Below are 20694 nucleotides of genomic sequence, written 5' to 3'. Positions count from 1 at the left end.
AGGAATTATATTATTTCTACTGCCTTTGAAAAAGTAGTTACAATGAACATGTATTATATAACGGGAAGTGAAATCTCAATGTCTACCTGGGCACAGGTGATTGAAGACGTACCTTGGGGGCATTGGAGGCATAGCCTGAAGGGATCGGTCTCAAGTATGAAAGTCCTTTTATGGCTCAGCTTTTCTCTTAAATATTCAGGAGAATATGGTGTTCTATCCCGCAGCATAGCTCTGCCTTATGAAATGAAAGGCGCTTTAGCTAATTATCAAGAAACTAAAATGATATAATTCTAGTCTTATTTTCACCAGATGCCAAGTACTGTAGCACTGAGTCTGTTAGGACTGGAGAATCATACTGGGTTGAAAGCACTGACCCTTCAGATGCTGTCACCCCACCCCAGCTGTCCTTCTCCTCCCTCCTGGTGCCACACTGGCTCTTGAGAACCCAGATTCCCACACAACTGTGCACACAGATGACGGTGGTTTTTTCACTGCTTGGCAAGCTGCCTTCAGTTATTCGCTGAGGAGATGAGCCCGGACAGCTGGCCATGAGGTGACACAGCGCAGGGTGTTGAGGCTGCGGATGGTGGAAATAACTTCCTCCATCACCTTTCTGAGAGGTCGGGAGAATGTGGCCTTCCTCTGTCTTGTCACACACCGAGAGGGACGCCGTGCCCACTGCTCTGTCAGCATCTCTCATCCTTACTGGTAATGCTCATCAAAGAACATTCTCAGGGAAGAAAGACTGTAACCCTCTAATGTTATCACATGTAAATGAAATGGTTGCCTCAAAGGACCCGTTTCCCACAATTCATTCTCTTTCCGTAGCTCTCATGCTTCATTTTTTATTGTGAGTTTGTTTTTTTTTTGTCCTGTGCAGTAAAAGACCGTCTGTGTGCCTGCTGTTGTTGATGGAGAACATTCAGGCACATTCAGAGGTGTTGTTTGATAGTGTATTTTGATCCTGGCATTTCTTTCAACTTGGCTTACATATTTTGACCTACGCCAGTTGAGTCATATCTGCAAGTAAAGCCTCATCATTTTAATCCTGTTTTATAGGCTTCACCTTTCCAATTGAACCTGAAATTCACTCTGAAAGAAGCGAAGCAATTTTTGTTTATGTTTTTCACATTACTCTTTCTAGCCAAGATTGCTCTTTTTTTAGTCACAATTTCCTTCAAAATATGTGTGCTTGGCTTTTAAATGGCACTTCAAAAGTAATAATTTGAGACCGTTGTTGGACTTTTCTGGCAATAAAGATACCAAAGTTTAGGCTTTGTGTATCTGGTCAGTAGTAAAAATCTGTGTTTTAAATACTCATCTGCAACAGGATGTTATGTGGGACTCTCTGTTGCCCCAGATTTTGCACCAGGACCCACGGCTTAAACGAAAGAACACTGAGCATTCCACATTTTAGAGCCACCAATAACCGAAAGTGATTTATTCGCTCAGAGTTCACAGACTGTGCAGCACAGACCCTATAAACTCAGTCCCCCTCACCTCCTGCCCAGCATCCGACTCTAGTCTGTACCACCGGACAGAGAATTTGGGAGCAAGAGATAAACAGTGAAATAGAGCAGCCGTTGGGACCCTGGGGGAGAGCAGCGTTCGTACTGAAAGCAGATCTCTTCTGTCCTTTGTCCAGTTGTTTCCTTTCCAGCAACTTAGCAAAGAAGAGACCGGCATTCTATATACTGGTTGGAAATGTCCTTGGGCAGAAGCTTTCATTTGTCCCCGTGCCTGTGTAATGGAGAAGAAGCGAGCCAGAGACAACGGCCAATGTCTCAGTTTTGGGTTTGCCAGAAGCAGAACCTGAGATGAGGATTCAAGTGCCAGTTGTTTGTTTGGGAGGTGATCCTAACTAAACACTGAGGCCATGAGACAGAGAAGGGAACCAACAGCAGAAAAGCTAAGAGTGGCTAACTGTACCAGGGGTGGGGGGCACTGTAGAGTTCAGGCTTTAGAATGACCACACCTGAGAGGGATCTGTGGCATTTAAAGACCTAGTCTCATCTGTCGCTGTCGAGATTTGCTCTCCGGAGGGCGTCAATTCTCTGTCACTGTCACCTCCCCTGTGAGTGGGCAGAGTGGTCTCCAGGCACCAAAACAAGCCCTCAGATGAAGAGATACAGATGCTGGCAGTTGGAAGTCTGAGATATGGGAACAGGGAGGGATGGACAAGGTCTGCTGTTGCAGGCAGAAAGGGGGCTCAGAGGAACGGCCTGCCCTAGTAGCACTTTGTAAAGCCAAGAGGTGTGACTTTTCCACGGGGAAAGGACAACCACAGAAAGTATCTGGAATTGAGTCACTTGGTTCCCCATTAAGTAAGACATCTCCAGTAGTAAGTTGTGGAGTGCTCTCCTGGGAGCTGGATCTGAGTAAAGGTGTGCAAGTCTCCAAAGCACAGAGCGTCTGGTGGTCCACAAACCCAGAAAGCGCCAACACCTTTTTCTTTATTTCTTTTCACATTTTGCTCTTTCGAAATTTCCATTTTCTCCTACACCTTTAAGGCGTAAGACCCATTATCAGAATTTACTAGGCAGAGATTGATGAAGTCCCAGCAACAGAGAACCTTGCAGGGATTTGCAGACTAATCTGCATTCACTCATTTGACATGTTCCCAAAATGTGGAGAAACACTGTAAGGACGTATCTGATTAAGGAAATTACAGGGAAGTGTGGCAAATAGCACTTGTCGTGTGATGCCTGTCTCCCCTCTACTTGTGGAGGACAAAAATTACATCTTACGTGATGTTCATCTATGCTCCACGACCTAGCAAACGACATTCATTATAACCCTGGTGTTCCGGAAAAGACATACCTTAGTCTGTTTAGCATTTTAAATTTTAGTATATCAAGGGTAGTACTGTGCTCTGATTTCAAACTAAAATGAGGATAGTTAGGACATCTTCTCAGAGGACCACTTAGGGGATGCTCGACTTTTGAAATGATGGATTATAATGATTTTAGCAAATTTACCCTTCAGACCACTTTCCCAAGGGAGCGACATAAACTGTTGAATAGAATCTCAGGCAAGTGTGAATCCCTACCTCCCCGCCCGCACACCCACACTAAATCTGATCAAGGGGGGCAAACCCCACAGCACCTCTGCGGAGAACTCCATGCCGTGAGTTCAGAAGGGGAATCTGCAGGCCTCTGCGTTGTGAATTCACATCCTCCCTCCGTGTCGATGTCCACACTGCCCTTTACCAACCTTGCAGTATCATCCTCAGTAACTGCAAAAGTCAGGTTATTATTTTTTCTGGTCTTCCGCCCAAAGCATTATCACCTTCTTCTTGGCTCAAGTAGGGTTGTGTGGTCCTTGGTTACAGAATAATAATTCTCCTAAATCCCCTGTCCCACTTTGTCAGCTCCTACAAATATGATTACTTGTTTCCATTCACAGCTTTGGACAAAATGTTGGTTCCATTGTATGTTTTATCTGCTTGACAGACATCCCGGCAATGTGCTAGCAGTTTCTTTTACTCATCATGATAATGGCGATGAGTAATCAATCAGTGCTTATCAGGTACCATGCTAAGTACTTTCCCTGTATGAATTCATTAAATCCTCACAACAGAAAAATCTCCCCCTGTAGGCTAGTATTATTATCCCCTAAGTACAGATGAGGAAACTGAGGCACAGAGAATGTCGGTAACTTGACCAAAGTTATACTGCTAGTAAGTCCAGTTATTAGAATACACATCAGGGCAGTCGGAGCCAAGGACTAAGTTCTTTGATCTGCTCTACAGTTTTTTTTAGATTCTATATTGTTTATTTCTGCTCTGATCTTTATTATTTCTCTTCTTCTGCTGGGTTTAGGCTGCCTTTGCTGTTCTGCTTCTATTTCCTTTAGGTGTGCTGTTAGATTTTGTATTGGGGATTTTTCTTGTTTCTTGAGATAGGCCTGGATGGCAATGTATTTTCCTCTCAGGACTGCCTTCGCTGCGTCCCAAAGTGTTTGGATTGTTGTATTTTCATTTTCGTTTGTTTCCATATATTTTTTAATTTCTTCTCTAATTGCCTGGTTGACCCACTCATTCTTTAGTAGGGTGTTCTTTAACCTCCATGCTTTTGGAGGTTTTCCAACCAAGGTCTAAGTTCTTAACCACCGTGTAGTACTACCCTGTGCTGTACTGTCAGAAGATCTAGTAGGTACAAGGCCCCCGGATACATACTTATCGTTGAAGTTCATTGCGAAGACACGAGGCAGAGAGGGCAGCCATGACGGGCCCTAGGTATATGGGTGACGGAGCAGAAGGCCACATGGAGCAGATGCAGGACCAAGAGGAGTGAGCATTTGGAGACTATCATTTGAATGGATGCTCTCTCACTATCTGGTAGTCCCAAGTGATCACCTTGACCCCCCACCCCTCTGACCCCCGTCCAGCCCAGGGAATTGCCTCTCGTGTGCCATTTGTATACAGTATATTTTGATTGGCTAGCACCTCCCGTTTTGTGTGCCTTAACTGATGTGTCTACCAACCATTGCAGAGACCAAGGAAGTGAAAGATCATCTTCTATTTGCAACACGTCTGTGTCTGTCCTCTTCATTTATCTAGTTTCCTGAATGAATTCTTAGGTTTCTGTAATCCATGGTCAGTACTCAACCTCACACTCTCCACGAAACTAAAAATATGAGTCAAAGAGAATTCATTTTTCCAATCCTAGGTACATCTAGTCCCTTTCTCAGATTACCATACAGCCTAAACTTAAGTTTATAAATGTTTATGCCAAACCTCCACATAAAATTTGGTCTTCCAACTAAATTCAGTATGTCCCAATCAGGGATACACAGTGTTCCCCCCTGCATCATAATATTCCTTGTTTGTTTGTGTGTTTGTTTGTTGGTTTCCATACGCCATCCCGTTTCACAAAAGAAAAAAAAATCTCCCTTATGACTCTTCTAGTAGTTTCTTCAGGTCAAAAGAATGCTCACTTTAGCAATCAGCTCCATGATCATCAGTGTTTAGAAAAATCTTTTTTCAAATCCTTTAGGTAATGAACTAGACTCACTTATGTATCCAGTGCATATTTAGGGAAAACTGTCACTGTTGTAAGTGTAAGCATGTGATTAAATGATAAGAGTTGGCTAAAATTAAATGATAAGAGTTGGTGCCTGGTTGGCTCAGTTGGTTAAGCGTCCAACTTCAGCTCAGGTCACGATCTCACAGTTCGTGAGTTTGAGCCCTGCACTGGGCTCTGTGCTGACAGCTCAGAGTCTGGAGCCTGCTTCAGATTCTGTGTCTCCCTCTCTCTTTCTGCCCCTCCCCTGCTTGCACTTTGTCTCTCTCTCTCTCTCTCTCTCTCTCTCTCTCTGTCTCTCTGTCTCTCTCTCTCGGTCTCAAAAACATTAAAAAAAAGAAGTTGGCTAATCCACCAGGGTATATTTTTCTCAAAGTAATTTTAAAAGTCAACATCTTTTGGGGCACCTGGGTGGCTCAGCAGGTTAATTGTCTGACTCTTGATTTCAGCTCAGGTCATAATCTCACGGTTCCTGAGATTGAGCCCCATGTCAGGCTCTGTGCCAACAGCACAAAACCTGCTTGGGATTCTCTCTCCCTCTCAATCTGTCCTCATGCCCCTCAAAATAAATAAATAAACTTTAAAAAGTAAAAGTCAACACCTTTGAACACTTACATATGTAAATATTACTTTGAGTCATTGATTATTTAAGTATATAGATACAATGAATCTTTTAATTTATGCAACCTTAAATTATTTGGGTTTAACTTCAGGTTTTCTTAAACTATGAAACACAGAATCTTTTGCCCTAGAATGGTAATTGATGCGGTCATTTATATAAACTAAAACGCAAAACAAAAAAAAAAAAAAAAAGAAAAATGAAACAAAATGTCATTTATTTGGAATGCTAATAAATGTCCCAATTAAAAGTGTTTTTTTGATAAATTTTGGATAACTGTAACAAATGAAATACACAGTAGGTTCATGAACTTGAAGTTTCCCCTCAGCCTCTGCTCCCTGTGAATTCCCACGTGTCAGTACGTTTGATTTGAAGTATATCTGGCTTTTTGAAAAGTAAGGTTGTTCCTGAAGCCCAAGTGTTTGCCACATAATGGTTAGATTCTCTGTGTCTTTTATATATTCTAAGCTCCTGATAAATTTTTCCCTCATAGTTACTATTAATATACCTAGTAAGACAGTGTTTCTTTGCTGACAGCTTTGAATCCTAAAGAAGATTTTTCTCCTTTCTGAGGAAAATGTTTACAGTTGACTTCTCCCAAATCTCTACATCATTTCCTGGCATTTTGTGCTTTTCTAGAAAGAGAATTTGCTCTGATACGCTTTTGCAACTATTTTTCTCCTGGATAAATCCAAGCATAGTATTCAATTCTTTCTTCTCCTTGAAGCTCATTTCTTCCGTAGTCCCTGTCCGTCAGCAACCATTTTCACTGAGAACCACACGCATCGCATCGTCAGTCCTTTGCCCAGCCTAGAGAGGCAATCCTTTTCTGTTTGGGTTGGGGGGGGGGGGTGTGTGCAATCTAGAGGTTGAGATGGATCATTTATATTTTTTCTCCTAGGAATTTAGAAGAGGGGACAAAGAGCTCTGAGAGCATAGTTGTTTTGTTTTGTTTTGTTTTGTTTTGTTTTTTGCCAGTAGGTAGGGAATATAAAGTTAAGACTGTGCACAGAGAACCAGAGGAATGTCATCAATGTTAGGAGTGAGTGAGGATGTGTTGACAGAAACTGAGACGAGACACAGCGTGGCCGCAGAAGCAAACAGGCAAACAGATGGAAGGCTGAAGGGAGTAGCCACTGGTTCCTGCAGCTTGGTTGGTCCTCTTGAGGCCCAGTTCTTCTCCCTGCTCTTGGGTTTGGAGGGATAGTCCTCTCTGTTTCCAATAAATTCCCATTTTGTTGAAGCTAATAAAGCGGATATCCAATTTTTACTGACAACCAAGTGTGGTTAAGACATCCTTCCCTAAATTTTTATCTTGCAACCGTGCAAATACCTGTTTTTAAAATTTAAACTAGGGGCGCCTGGGTGACTCAGTCAGTTGAGTGTCTGACTTTGGCTCAGGTCGTGATCTCACGGTTTGGGAGTCTGAGCCCCTCGTCAGGCTCTGTGCTGACAGCTCAGAGCCTGGAGCCTGCTTGGGATCTGTGTCTCCCAGTCTCTCTCTGCTCCTCCCCCGCTCGCACTCTTATCTCTCTTTCAAAAATAAATAAACATTTAAAAAATTTTAAATTTAAATTCAAGTTAGTTAACATATAGCGTAGTATTGGTTTCAGGAGTAGAACCCAGTGACTCATCCCAACAAGAGCCCTCCTTAATGCCCATCCCTCATTTAGCCCATCCCCCCACCCACCTCCCCTCCAGCAACCCTCAGTTTGTTCTCTGTATTTAAGAGTTTCTTACGTTTTGTCTCCCTTTCTGTTTTTTATCTTATTTTTCCTTCCTTTCCCCTATGTTCATTTGTTTTGTTTCTTAAATTCCACGTATGAGTGAAATCATATGATACTTGTCTTTCTCTGAGTGACTTATTTCGCTTAGCATAGCTCTCATAGAGCATGGCTCTAGTTCCAGCCATGTTGTTGCAAGGGCAAGATTTCATTTTTTCTTGATCACCGAGTAATACCTTTAATTCAAGGGTAACCATGCAAAGTCATTTAGCCCTCTTTCATTTTTATTTGGATTCTGATGACTTGACTTTTCTTCATTTCCTTTATTCCTTGTGTGTCTATAGAATGGATAGTGGATGGAATTCAGCATTATTGGAAATCTGTTTGGGCTTTTGCCTATTTATTCTGTTGTTTTTTATAGTCTGGATTGAGTCTTCTACTCATCAACTCCTGTGCACACCATTTCCCAATGTGATGTACTGTCCCTATGGGTCCATTTGAAAATGATTTGTGTCCATGTTTAATAACAAAAACATGTATGTGGGTGGAAAAATTCTATGACCATAAATCTGAGATTAAGTTCTTTTTGACCCTCTGGCTCTTCTGTGATTTGGCTAGACTGTAACAAATAGCCTAAATGTTATTTGAGCCAAGATTTTCTTTTCATGCTAGAATTTCAGTCTGTGAAGCCTGAGTAAATACTTAAAATAAGTGAGACACATTAAATACCTAAATATGATTTATTTGGTATTGTAATATAAATAGGAAAACTCAGTTACTGCAGGATACTCTTGCCAGGTATACTTTTGTCATTGTTTTAGTTTTGGCTTGTTTTTAGTTAATGGTTCTATTGTATCATCAAATAGTACAATTAAAAACCCTTGCACAGTGCCTCATATATAATAGAGGCTCTGCCCGGATTTAGTGAAATAAGTTTAAGCATAATCTTTATAAGAGTTTTCATGTCACAATTAACAGAAAAGGATTTACTGTAACAGTAGCGTTTGGCTTAGAACTTACTCATTTATTCTGTGTGTTAAACGTGTAGCTAGTGAAAATTAAGGCATTTGTTTATTGATTTTTTTTTTTCATCTACTGGTTGCATAGCCCTTTTTTGATCATCAACAGAGTGGAAATGTAAGAATCAACCTATGCCGTAGAGAATCTTGCAGTTAGCTTAAGGATGTAGCCAGACAAGTTACCTATAATTTTGACGGGGTTAGTGTAATGGCGTGCTGTGGGATTGTTGAATTGACTTAATATTTTCTGTACAGCAGAAGACTTGGGGAAAGTTTCAAAGAGAAGGTGAACTTCGATCTGGATTTTGAAGGATTGATGAAGATATAGACATATTAGGAGATGAGAAAGATTTGTTAAAAACTTCAGGTAGGGCAAACATAAGGAAAGAATGGTATGTTCCAAAACCTTCAAATAGACCTGTGTGGTGAGGGCATAATATAAGAGGTAGGTTGGGGAAGTAGGCTGGAGATGGGGTGCGACAAGGGATGTGGCTGGAAGTATTATTTAGGGCTGAATTGTCTAAGGACATGTAAAGAAATTTAAACTTCAGAGACAGGGAAAATAATGAAAGCCTTAAAACATGATTAGATCAATATTTTAGAATGATAGCTTTGATGGTAGGTCAGAAAATGAACTTGAAAGGAGGAATTTCAGCAAGAGATGCTGAAAACACCTCTTGCTTTTCAATAGTCCAGACAGAAGTACCTGAACCAAGGCTAGGGCAATAGAATTTCAAGGTCGGGAGATATTTCAGAGGTGAAAGGTATAGGTCTAGATGGATTACTAAAGGTGATAGATCAGAAAGGAGGCATCATAATTGCTCTTGGATACAGACTTGTATAGTTTCTGGTGCCATGTTTATGGGATAGTTTATGGTGCCACGTTTCATGTATCTTGAAAACAGGAGAAAGGAACCTTTACTTTTGCACGGAGAGGATAGGTTGAGTTTGAGAGTACTATAAAATATTCAGGCAGAGGTGTCCACTGGGCCAATGGAACTTCACTTTGAGAGTTAAAGAGTTTAATTTGACATAGATTTATTTAGGAGTCATTATCTTTAGGTGAGATTCAAAGTTCTGAGTTCACATGACATTCCCCAGGAAAAGACTAGAGGGAAAAAGTAAAAATTTAGAAATGATATAAAACTACAGAATAGGAGTCAGTAAAACTTCCTAAATATACTACCAGAGACAGTCAACATTTGGATGTATATACTTTCAAACATACTAATACATACATGCCCATACATGTAGTACATGTACACATACATGCACAGGTAACGTAATAAAATCATTGTATGTGGTTGCCTAGTTTTAAAATTTGTTATTACACAACAGTAGCATTGTAAGGATCATTCATGATTGCCCTGTAATTTATTTAACCTGTACCTATTGTTGGAATTTTATACTCTTTCTTTATATTGCAAATTATTTTGGGATACACATCCTTTGCAATCAATGTTTTCTGTGTATCCATGCTTATTTCTTAAGGCACCCCTACAATTTTATAATTAAAAACATCTTTGGCTAGGGGCGCCTGGGTGGCTCAGTCAGGTAAGCATCTGACTTCGGCTCAGGTCATGATCTCGTGGTTTGTGAGTGTGAGTCCCTGTTGGGCTCTGTGCTGATAGCTCGGAGCCTGGAGCCTGCTTCAGATTCTGTCTCTGTCTCCTCTCTGCACCCCCACCCACTTGCACACACACTCTCTCTCTCTCTCTCAAATATAAATAAACATTAAAAAATATTACGGAAGATTTCAGTGGGCCTGCTCTTGGCTTTTTGTAACTTTTTCTCCTGGGATGAGGTTATATCTATCTTGACCTGCACTATCCAGTAGAACCCCTCTCTACCTGGCTTCTTTGAAAGGCTTCTGCTAAATAAAATAAAAATAGAATGTAAGATACAGATAAAGCACAAGAATTCACTACACAGAGCAGAACCAAATCCTAGAAAGCGTTTGTTCCATGAACTTGAGTAAATAAAACGCTGAAATAAGATGAGAAATGAGGGAATAGACAACAGACTGAAATGAAAACAAAAGTGGCCGAGAAGCTGCAAGGAACAAAGAAAGAATGTGCAAGAGGAAGAAATATCGTCACAAGAAAAATAAAATGCGAGGCCAGCATCAGTTCTTAGTCAGAAATGCAAAGGAGGAGGCACGATTGTGCATCCGGCACAAAAGGTGATAGGGAAGAAAAACTTCAGACATTTCCACCAAATTCAGAAGGGCAAGAAGATGAGATAAAAGTGGGGAAAAAAAAAAAAACAGGATAAAATCTATGAAGTCCAGAAAATGACGAGCCAACAGACGATAACCTCTTTCCCCAGAGGTGTTATTCAAAGATGCAGAACAGTAAGCATTCCTTGAATTGAAGAATATTTGAGTCTTCAGATTAAAAATATGAAGTACCTAACAGATGAAGCTTGGTGAAATCTTAGATTGTGAAGGATGAGGACAGTGTTATAAGTAGCTTCCAGTGTCTTGTTTGTCCTTAATGTTTCCTAACGAGGAAAAAAAATACATGTGCAAAACCAGTTGAAACGCTGACAGTATTTACTAACTTCCTGCTCGCTGACTGAGAGCGGCCCCGAGAGAGTCACGCCAGGCATGGATTCCAGTCCACGTCTTTCAGGGGTGACTTCTGAGCTTCTCTCGTTGGTCTCCACAGTTAGGTTGGGCCACAACCGCAGGGCTGTGCGACAGTTGGTATTCTACCGACATGTATTTTAATTAATGGAGGCCAAGGGCAAATATTGTCGCCACGTCAGATTTGTTGTGACTTCTCTTTTTCTTTCAAGAGCATCTTTCCAAACAGTTCCCTTGTGGCTTGACTTAGGGGGTAGGGGTGGCGTTGCAGTCTTGTGTAATGGTGATGAATCTCGGGTGTTAGAACAATGTTACACAACCCTGCATTTTTATCATTTTAATGACTTTTGCTGGACAAGGGGAGCTTCCTTCCCTGCCAGATATTTATACAAGCTAATCAGAGGCTTGATACAATACAGATGGTGATAACCTTTGGCCGTACAAAGCCCACGTCGAGTTTTTCTTTGGCAGCAAAGGGCTTGCCTCATTCCATATTCTGGACCAAAAAAAAAAAAAAATTCTATTTCTTAAATGCCTTATAAAGGATAGCAGATGATGTAAACGATTTCAGGAACACCAGAAGGAGAATCGAGTGCTAGGCCTCTACCACATTCCACAAACATTACCAAAGATCTATTTATTTCTTAGATATGTGGGATGAAAATGTTTTTATTGAATTATGTATTTATTCAAGTATGATGGAGCAGAAAGATTGGGGGAAGGGGACAAAATATTTTCAGTAAATCATCCGCTCCTCCTCTGTCTTTTAAAGTGCATTCCAAACCCAGATCTTGTGTAATTCTTTGCTTGGACTAGTAGTCCTGCTATTCTCCTGACTGTTTTAAGCTTAATATATTGTCCTGCCAACAGATATAATGGTTCCTGTAAATACTTCCCAGTTCCCTGCAAGAAGAGAAGAAAAATAGAATTACAGCTTAATGTGTCTTGCACGTAATGAATTGTACTGCAAGAAATGTCTGCTAAACCCCTAAATCCTAACCTGAATGTTAAGGAATATTACCGACATGAGCTAAAATTAATATTACAAAATAGTATTTGTTTATGTCAGAAGGACAGTAAAGGCACAAAAAGAAACTTTATCTTTTTTGTACAGAACTCTGCAAAATGAAGTACGCGAGGGCACACAAACATTCTATACATTCCTACTGCTCCCTCAAGACCAGCTCATTCAAGTAACTGTGTTCAGGGCATCCTTCCGTCTATTCACCCATCCATTCTTGAATCCATTCATTGAGTAGATATTTATGAACCCCTACTCTGTGCCAGACACTGTCAAGAATACCAGACCGAAAAAGACAATTTACTTGTTTTCTCTCTTCTTTCTGCCCCAGTTCTCACTTCCTTAGGGTCTTGCTTCCAGTTTGCTCCATAGTCTCCTAAAAGAGAGAGTAATGGAAATGAGCAAAAGCTTAGCAGAGTGTCTGTGGAGGTTAGGTTATGATTTCAGAGGGGAACAACTCAGAAAGAGAGAGTTTATCACGTGGTTAAGAGCAAGGCCAATGTAAGCACAAGTTGCCACATCTCAGAGTGCTGGAACTAGGAGTTACCCTTTGAGTCCTGATGTCTATTATTAAAGACAAATAAAATAATATCTCATTTCATGCCACCTGTAACAAATCATTGGATTTCCCCCCAGAGGTGGTACTGAATGAAAAAAGTGCCTGTGTGTGTGTGTGTGTGTGTGTGTGTATGTGTGTGTATTTCAGTCCATTCCAATTATTGTTTATATCGATAGGGCTTTTCACCTGGGGTGTGTACTAACTGAAAATATAAATGTTTATACACATTTAAAGGTAAATGTTTATGATAAAATGTAAATATATATGATACATTTAAATTCATTTCAGTTATTACTTTTACTGGTACTCAAATTGCCCTTTGGCCAGAAGGAGCTTCTTTAGGCTGGTTTAATTCTTTTTGTCTTTAATAGTAGTAGGCTTTTGAGAGAAGGGGGTGACATGTTTGAATCCTTCTTCTCAAATTGCTGGCTTTCCAGATGTTTCCAAAGTCATTTTTAATTTGTCTTTAAAAAAAAAAAAAGATTTTATTTTTAAGTAATCTCTACACCCAATGTGAGGCTCGAACTCACAATTCCAAGATCAAGAGTCACATGCTCCACCAGCTGAGCCATACAGGCGCCCTTAACTTGATTGTCTTTAAATTCAGGTTTAACAGCTTTATCTTTAGCTCACAAACAGGAGTAAAATTTGCTAAGAGTTATTAAATTAGAATCAATAGCTATGAATTATATACTGATGAAGACATGGATCTTATTAGCTGAGAGAGTCTGGAGCTTAGAGCTGAAGTCTGCCCCTTGAACTGAATTGAGGCAGTGAATGAGTGAGTTTTTAATCATATCATCCCCTTTGAACTTTACAAAACATAGGGTATGATTGTTGCTCTTCCTCACTACCTCCAGACTGTACTTGAATTGTTGCCTAATAGACATTGAGGTCTTCTTTCTAAGAGCTTGCCAGAAAATACGCCCTGGCACTTCTTTTCCTTTCCTACCCATTTCTGGTAAAAAGCAATAACAGTAAATTTAATTATAATGCCAGAGTGACCACTGGATTCCTTGTGCTTTTACAAATTGATGTTATAGTGCATCAGTGGCAATAAATAGATGCCTTTTTAAAAAAATTTTTTTTAATTAAAAACAATTTTTTTTTAATGTTTATTTATTTTTGAGAGAGAGAGAGAGAGACAGAGTGTGAGCAGGGGAGGGGCAGAGAGAGAGGGAGTCACAGAAACCAAAGCAGGCTCCAGGCTCAAAGCTTTTAGCACAGAGCCAGATGCGGGGCTCGAACTCACAAACTGCGAGATCATGACCTGAGCCAAAGTCGGACGCTTTACCGACTCAGCCACCCAGGCGCCCCTAGATGCCTTTTTTTAAATGTTTGTTTATTTTTGAGAGAGAGAGAGAGGAGGGAAGGGGCAGAGAGAGGGAGACACAGAACCTAAGGCAGACTTCAAGCTCTGAGCTGTCAGCACAGAGCCCAATGCAGGGCTTGAACTCATGAACCGTGAGATCATGACCTGAGCCAAAGTTGGATGCCAAACCGACTGAGCCACCCAGGTGCCCCATTAGATGCCTTTTTTGAAAAAAGGTTTCATTTTTTTCTCTTCTTTCTGTAGAGGAAGGAGAGCATAATAACATTATAAAGCATAACTCACTTGCCCTAAAATAATAAAGCCCAAGTGTTAGGTTGAATAAATCAGTATTTTCTCATAAAGATAGTACACCACCAAAACCAGCTGATTTTGTGCTAATACTGGGTGGTCCCGAAAAGATGAAGGATTGAATCAGTTCTACAGCTTTGGAGGAGCAGTGGAAAAACAAACATGGGAAGTAGGTTGGCCATTGTTAACTCTGGAAGAGACATTTTCTATTAAATTTGCATCTACTCAGGCTTTTGATATATGATCACGAGGGGGTTCAGCTAAGTGGATAGATGGGCAGCTAGCTGGATGTACTTGATGTACTTGGAAATAGATATGTAGGACTCAGATTTGGTTCCTGTTTTGAGAGCCTGGAAATCCATAAGAATTCCACAAATATTTGTTGATGATAATGCTGCTGCTGCTGCTGCTGTTAATGATATCTTTTAAGTGCTTTTAAGGTTTTTGTGGGTCTGTGCGGAGACCGTGGTAGGCCCTAGTCCGCCTGTTTCTGTCTTACTCTCATTGATCAGTGTTTGTCCTCACTCTTGCGACATGCTGATGATCCTCACAAATACTCTTTTATGTAAGAAAGGAAGCATGTAGTAGGCCAACACCATACAAACTCACGCTAACTTTGTTTCATTACAGCAAATTCTTCGTCACTCTAGAGAAAACTCAACAAAAGTTATATTCCTCATTACTGATGGATATTCCAATGGGGGAGATCCCAGGCCAATTGCAGCATCTCTGCGAGATTTTGGAGTGGAGATCTTCACTTTTGGCATATGGCAAGGGAACATTCGAGAACTGAATGACATGGCTTCCACCCCAAAGGAGGAGCACTGCTACCTGCTGCACAGTTTTGAAGAATTTGAAGCTTTAGCGCGCCGGGCATTGCATGAAGGTAATGGAAACCCAGTGGCATAACATGATGCAATTAAAGGGGCGGGGGGGGGGGGGTTCCTTCACTTTTACTGCTTGAAACCCATTGGAGGGTAATACCAGACCCTGTGATGTCTTCACTGAGCATGATGCCCATGTGTCCTTGGTGTTTTGTGAGCTGTGTTGAACTTCATAAATAGAAATATGACAGTCTGATTTGCAAGAAGAATATTTGGGGTTTTTGTTCTGTTTTGTTTTTTAACAGTTGTGATGGATTTTCACTAGAATATCCATAATGCTCCCACCTAGGAACTGTTAGAATCAATGGAATGAATTTAGGTGTGTTTTAAGGCCACACACAGAGTGGGAAGCCTTGACTTAGATCTCATTTACAGCTATCTGGAAAGCCGAAGTAAACACTCAGAGACATGCATAGTGAATCTCACCAGAATGTTTCCAGAAATACACATGAAGATATAGGGACAATAAATACTAGCACATACTTCTTGACTGACTGAAGACACATAATGCTTATGTAGAAGTTGAAGAACATTACCCCAACAAGGAATAAAATCAGTAACTCCATCATTAGAGTTCTTTATACACCATTTATAAGGATGTTTAGTTATATGATTTAGATTAGATGAACTTCCAGGCATAATATGGGCATGTATCTTGGTAAGCCACAAGAGAAAGTGTAGATTGGGAGGAAATTAGAGGAGATCCAGCCTCAGACCAAAGCCATGCAGCAGGTGAGGCTTGATCCTTGCAGGTATCCATGTGAAAGATTTGGTTTGATGGGCAAATCGGGCCACACAAGGTTTCAAGCAGTTAGTGATATACATAACGACAGATCAGCCCTATCAGAGTTCCAAGGGAAGCGTTTAGAACAGGGTCTCAGACTAGCTGTGGATACAACAAAAAAAATCTTAGTCACCTGCTTGCTGTGTGACTTTTGGCAAATTATTTAGCTTTTACATTCCTTAGGTGTCTTGTTAATAGAATAGGGAATGAGAATAGTACTTACTCCATGGGATTGTCACAAGGATTAGATGGGTTAATACATATAAAGTGATTAGAAAAGTTACTGAGGGCTTATTATCCGAAGCCCTCATTAACCGTCCACTGTTATTATTACCTTAGGCAATTTATCTAACATCTACAAGCCTCACTTCCTCTACTTTTAAGATGGAGACACTATAATGTGTACCATATGGTTTTGTCAGGAGGATTAAATAAAATATTTAAAATTTACCAAGTATAGTGCTGTCACTTGGTGGAAGTTCAGTAACTATGGGGCTTCCTTTGTTTCTCCTTTTCTCATGGAAAAGTGGTATGTTGAGAGGGAAGGCACGGTGGCTGTTAATAGATGGGATTCTGAAATCATGGTGTTACTAGCTATGTTGTGGAGGACTAATTTCCGGTCCTGTGATCCCTCTGCTTGTAGCGTTGGGGTCTTCTAGAACCCTAATGCCAAGTTGCCCCAGAAGCTGGGTGGGACAGAGTGTTCTTTCTCTTGGTTACAGTATTGCAACAGAGTTTTGGAAGGCATCACTTTTATTACAATAAACAAATATCTAGAATGCATAATTCTCTGATCAAGTTTCCGGATTTGGTAAGAAAAAATCCTGTTCCCATTGCAAAGACATAGTCAAATCGAAGGAGATGAGCATCATTTTCCCTGCCTCTCTGTCCTCTGAAGCCACTTTCAATTTGGTTGGATCCACTTTCGGTCTCAAGACCATCCGTTTTTCTGGCCATCTTCCATAGACATAGCTTGCAGAATAATAGCTTGCCTCCCATAACACGTATCCTTATCTCTCTCCCAGACATGAATGCCAGTGTACCAGTCTTGGTAGCTAGATCTTTCTTGCTCCTAAGTTGCTCTACCGCCAAATAATCCCATGGCCCAGTGCCTCAGAACTAAGTGTGCATGTTGCAGACCTTTTACCTATACCACAGTCTGTTAGATGGAGCTTTAATAGGGTACCTGATTGTACTGGTCTCTTTCCCTTGGGGCTGGAGTCTTCTCCTTACTTTGCCCCTGTGTATTTATTGTTCAGAGTCTTAATGCATAGAGACAGATGTTCCATAAATGAGGCCACTACCAATCTTATTTCCAGGTATTCAATTGCAGTGCATGTTTCTTGCTGGAACTCATGCATTCGAGTTCCTATGACGGGCCCATCACTATGTCTGGGCCCGGCACCATGGACCTACCTCTAGGATTTGGGTTAAGACTTTTGAACTTCCTCAACAGAGTAAGTGGAACTTATTGTTTGCCTGGTTCTAGGCCATTCTTTCTGGGTGGGTCATATTCAACCTTACCTTACCCAGTTAAGTCACTTTCTGAACAACTCTGCCTGAATTATTGACTTCCCAGCATGCCTCACTTCAGAACATGGCTCACGTAATGAGTATGATCTCCCGTCACATAAAACATGATAATTTACTTAACATTGAGAAATAAGCCATATTCTGGTTCTATTATTAAACTTGTGTGGCGTTGTGAAGTCTTTATCAAATAACTATAGAAGTTACGGGATTTATTCTTAAGTCAGTAGCTCATAATCAAAATCCTTTTGCAGCGATCGAGATTGTCATTTTATTTATTTTTTTTTTGAAAAAGCGTTTTGGAAATCTCGTTACTGCTGTCTGACCTCATATTGAGGCAGTGGAACGCTGCTTGTGTGGAAGCCAGGGAAGTGACCTATGGAACGGACCACAGTACTTCCTGCTGCATCTGGAGATTCCTTGCTGAAGTGCTTAATTTCTGCCTGACCCTGCATGGCCCCAAGAACTTATGATGAGGTCCCAGACTGAAATAACTTAACTGGCTGAAGCAAATTCCCAGCCTGTGCTAGTGCAAATAACACGCATTCGTATCTGGGTGGGAGTGGGGTGCAGCTGGGAATTAGACGGATATGAAAAGATATTTTCTGCAGCTTGCACCTACATTTTAGTAACTAGAGAATGTAACATTGATCTGCGAATTTGTTTTTTATTACCCTCTGTCATATGTCATTGATAGATCTGCCTTCTGGGAGTTTTATTCAAGAGGATATGTCTCATTGCTCCTATCTGTGTGAAGCCGGCAAAGACTGCTGTGATCGAATGGCGAGCTGCAAATGTGGGACACACACGGGGCAGTTCGAGTGCATCTGTGAAAAGGGCTATTATGGGGAAGGTCTGCAGTACGAATGCACAGGTGAGTCTCCAGTTTGTGCGTCATCGTGTCAGTTATCTGTTGCCGTGTAAAGAAAAGATCCCCAAACTCAGTGGCTTAAAGCATTGATTTATTATCGCTCATGAGTCTGTGGGTCACTTGGGCAGCTTGTCTGGTCTCAGCAGTGCTGGCTTACACGTGCATTTGTCATCAGCTGTGAGTTGGGTCGGCTGCCTCGCTGGTCTTAGCTGGGTTTTCTTACCTGTTTGGGCATCAGCTGGCTGGAGTCTGGTCTATAATGACTTTGTCTAGGACCACTAGGTTGACCTTCGTGTGACCTCTCAGATTCTCTCAGGCTGCCCGGGCTTGTCCCCGTGGGGGTGGCAGAGGTCCAAGAGAGAGAAAGGAAGTTTGCGAGACCTCTTGAAGTCTCGGTTCAGAACTGTGAAAGGGAAGATTTGGGGTCTTTCATTTGTAATCAATCAGTAACCAAGTCTGTCCAAAATATGCTGTCGTCTCTGTAGGAGATTGAAGCCAGTGGGATTCTGGTCCTTAGGCCACATATAACTTACGGGATTGTCACAAAAATTGCGACTTTCACTTGGTGATCTTTCACCTCTTCACAAGCCTCCACGTAGGGGCCTCATAAAGCTTGACAGTTGGGGCACCTGGGTGGCTCAGTCAGTTAAGCATCTGACTTCGGCTCAGGTCATTGTCTCACAGTGTGTGGGTTCGAGCCCCGTGTCGGGCTCTGCGCTGACAGCCTGGAACCTGGAGCCTGCTTCAGATTCTGGGTCTCCCTCTCTCTCTGCCCCTCCCTGCTCACGTTCTTTCTCTCAAAAGTAAACATTTAAAATAATTAAAAAATGAAAGCCTTAAAAGTGACATCACTTCACAATGGGTTTCACTTCATCGACATTTGTAATTCTACCTGCTCTAGATTTCCTGACAGGAGAATCTTTCTATTTCTAGTATTTTATTAGAAAAGCCAAGAGAGCAACTTAGGATTCTGGTATTTTACATTTTATCTTAGGAACTACTTCTAAATCATATTCTCCTAATCTTTAGAAGTAGTATGTGGCTTTCTGTGATAGCATTTTCTTTGTTCTGTTTTAGCCAAAAGGCAACATTTGCTATTTGGGAAAGATATATTCCCATGGAAATTAACAGCCACCAGGAAAATGTAGGAGCAGTAGCTTAACTTTATACTGCACCATGTGGTCTTTTACTGCTTGTTTCATGTGAACATTATTTTATGCTGACATTTGGGAGGTAGGTAGGCCTGCTCTATAGCACAGAAACGTGGCTCTTCTCTGTCTACGTGACCTGCTGTCTCTTTCCTTTTTTCTCCTTCTCCTCATAGGACATTTCCTCTTGCATTCTTCCTTTATTCTCTTTTACTCCTGTTGCCCCTCAGTTCCTCTCCTTTCATTTCTCCTTCCTCCCCTGGCCTGGGTCCCAGCGGGCAGACACATACTTCCTAGGTCCAACCATCCATGCTCACCCAGCAAATCACTCCTTTCTTGGCTCTGCTCCTACCCCACCCAGCAGGAATTCTCATTTAAGCAGAAGAAAGTGGGGGGGGGGGGGGATCAACCCAACTGCCTCTGAGTTGGCAAAATGCCACCCCTGGAATCTTCCCACACTTTCATCAACAGCCCAGCTTGGCACTCTCCCCAGCACCCCCTTCTCTCCCCTCCTCCCACCCAAGCCCACCAAACGCAGGCAGAAGCTCTCATTTTCTTTGCTCCGTGCTGTAGTCAGCATGTTTGCTTTCCGTGTGGTCGTAGGCTGAACTGCCCCTTGCCAATAAGCCACTGCCATGTGGCTGCCCAGCCATGCTGGGCTGCAGCCTCCGCTGCTCCGCGACCCTATAATCTCGCATCCTGAGGGAGAAGCAGCAGAATGAGAGAGGGGGCAGTTCACAAACCCACTACCCCCCAGATCCCCAAGTAGCTGCGGCTGCTACTAGTCATGCACTCCAGGCTGGAAGGCACGGCGACAGCAGTCTGTAAATGTGTGAGATCGGGTGGGCTTGTCAGTAGAGCTTCCTAGAGGGGCCAGGAGTACTTTTGCAGCTGGATCTCACCAAGAACACCAACACAAAAGGATTAATTTATCCATCCCTTCTCTTAAATGAGTGAGCGTCAGCTTACTGCTTCCTTTCACGCAAGAGTTAAATTAGATTTAGTTGCATCGATATAAATGTTCATACTGTCATCTTCAGTATTTGTTTCAAAGGGATTAGGAAAAGGAGTGTCGGAACCCCAGTTTGTATGCTGTGATTTGTATATTTGTAGGAGGCGGCACTCATCACTGGCTTCTCCTACACGCTAGGAACTAAGAGAACATAAATTAATTGCATCTTTCCTGTGGCATGAAAGACTCATTACCAGACTCTTTAGGCAAGGCAAAAATAAATATTAGCCCTAAATCATCCAGCACTGAAAACGTGGAAGCCGTGATCCTCCTTTTACAATCTGTTCAGTC

The 20694-nt window shown here is 41.6% G+C and overlaps 1 protein-coding gene across 1 annotated transcript in view; it reads left to right on the top strand.

Annotated features, from left to right (window-relative positions):
• SVEP1 (sushi, von Willebrand factor type A, EGF and pentraxin domain containing 1) overlaps nucleotides 1-20694 on the top strand; it is a 200297-nt gene that overhangs the window by 13459 nt on the left and 166144 nt on the right. Inside the window, exons 2-3 of the mRNA XM_042912469.1 lie at nucleotides 14805-15060; nucleotides 18070-18246. Of these exons, the coding sequence (XP_042768403.1) occupies nucleotides 14805-15060; nucleotides 18070-18246 (433 nt within the window). The remainder of the gene's footprint in view (nucleotides 1-14804; nucleotides 15061-18069; nucleotides 18247-20694) is intronic.

The sequence above is a fragment of the Panthera leo genome, chromosome D4 (assembly GCF_018350215.1).
Source record: "Panthera leo isolate Ple1 chromosome D4, P.leo_Ple1_pat1.1, whole genome shotgun sequence".
Taxonomy (NCBI): domain Eukaryota; kingdom Metazoa; phylum Chordata; class Mammalia; order Carnivora; family Felidae; genus Panthera; species Panthera leo.
The sequence above is the reverse complement of the archived record's forward strand: the minus strand, read 5'-3'. Positions and strand labels throughout refer to the sequence as shown.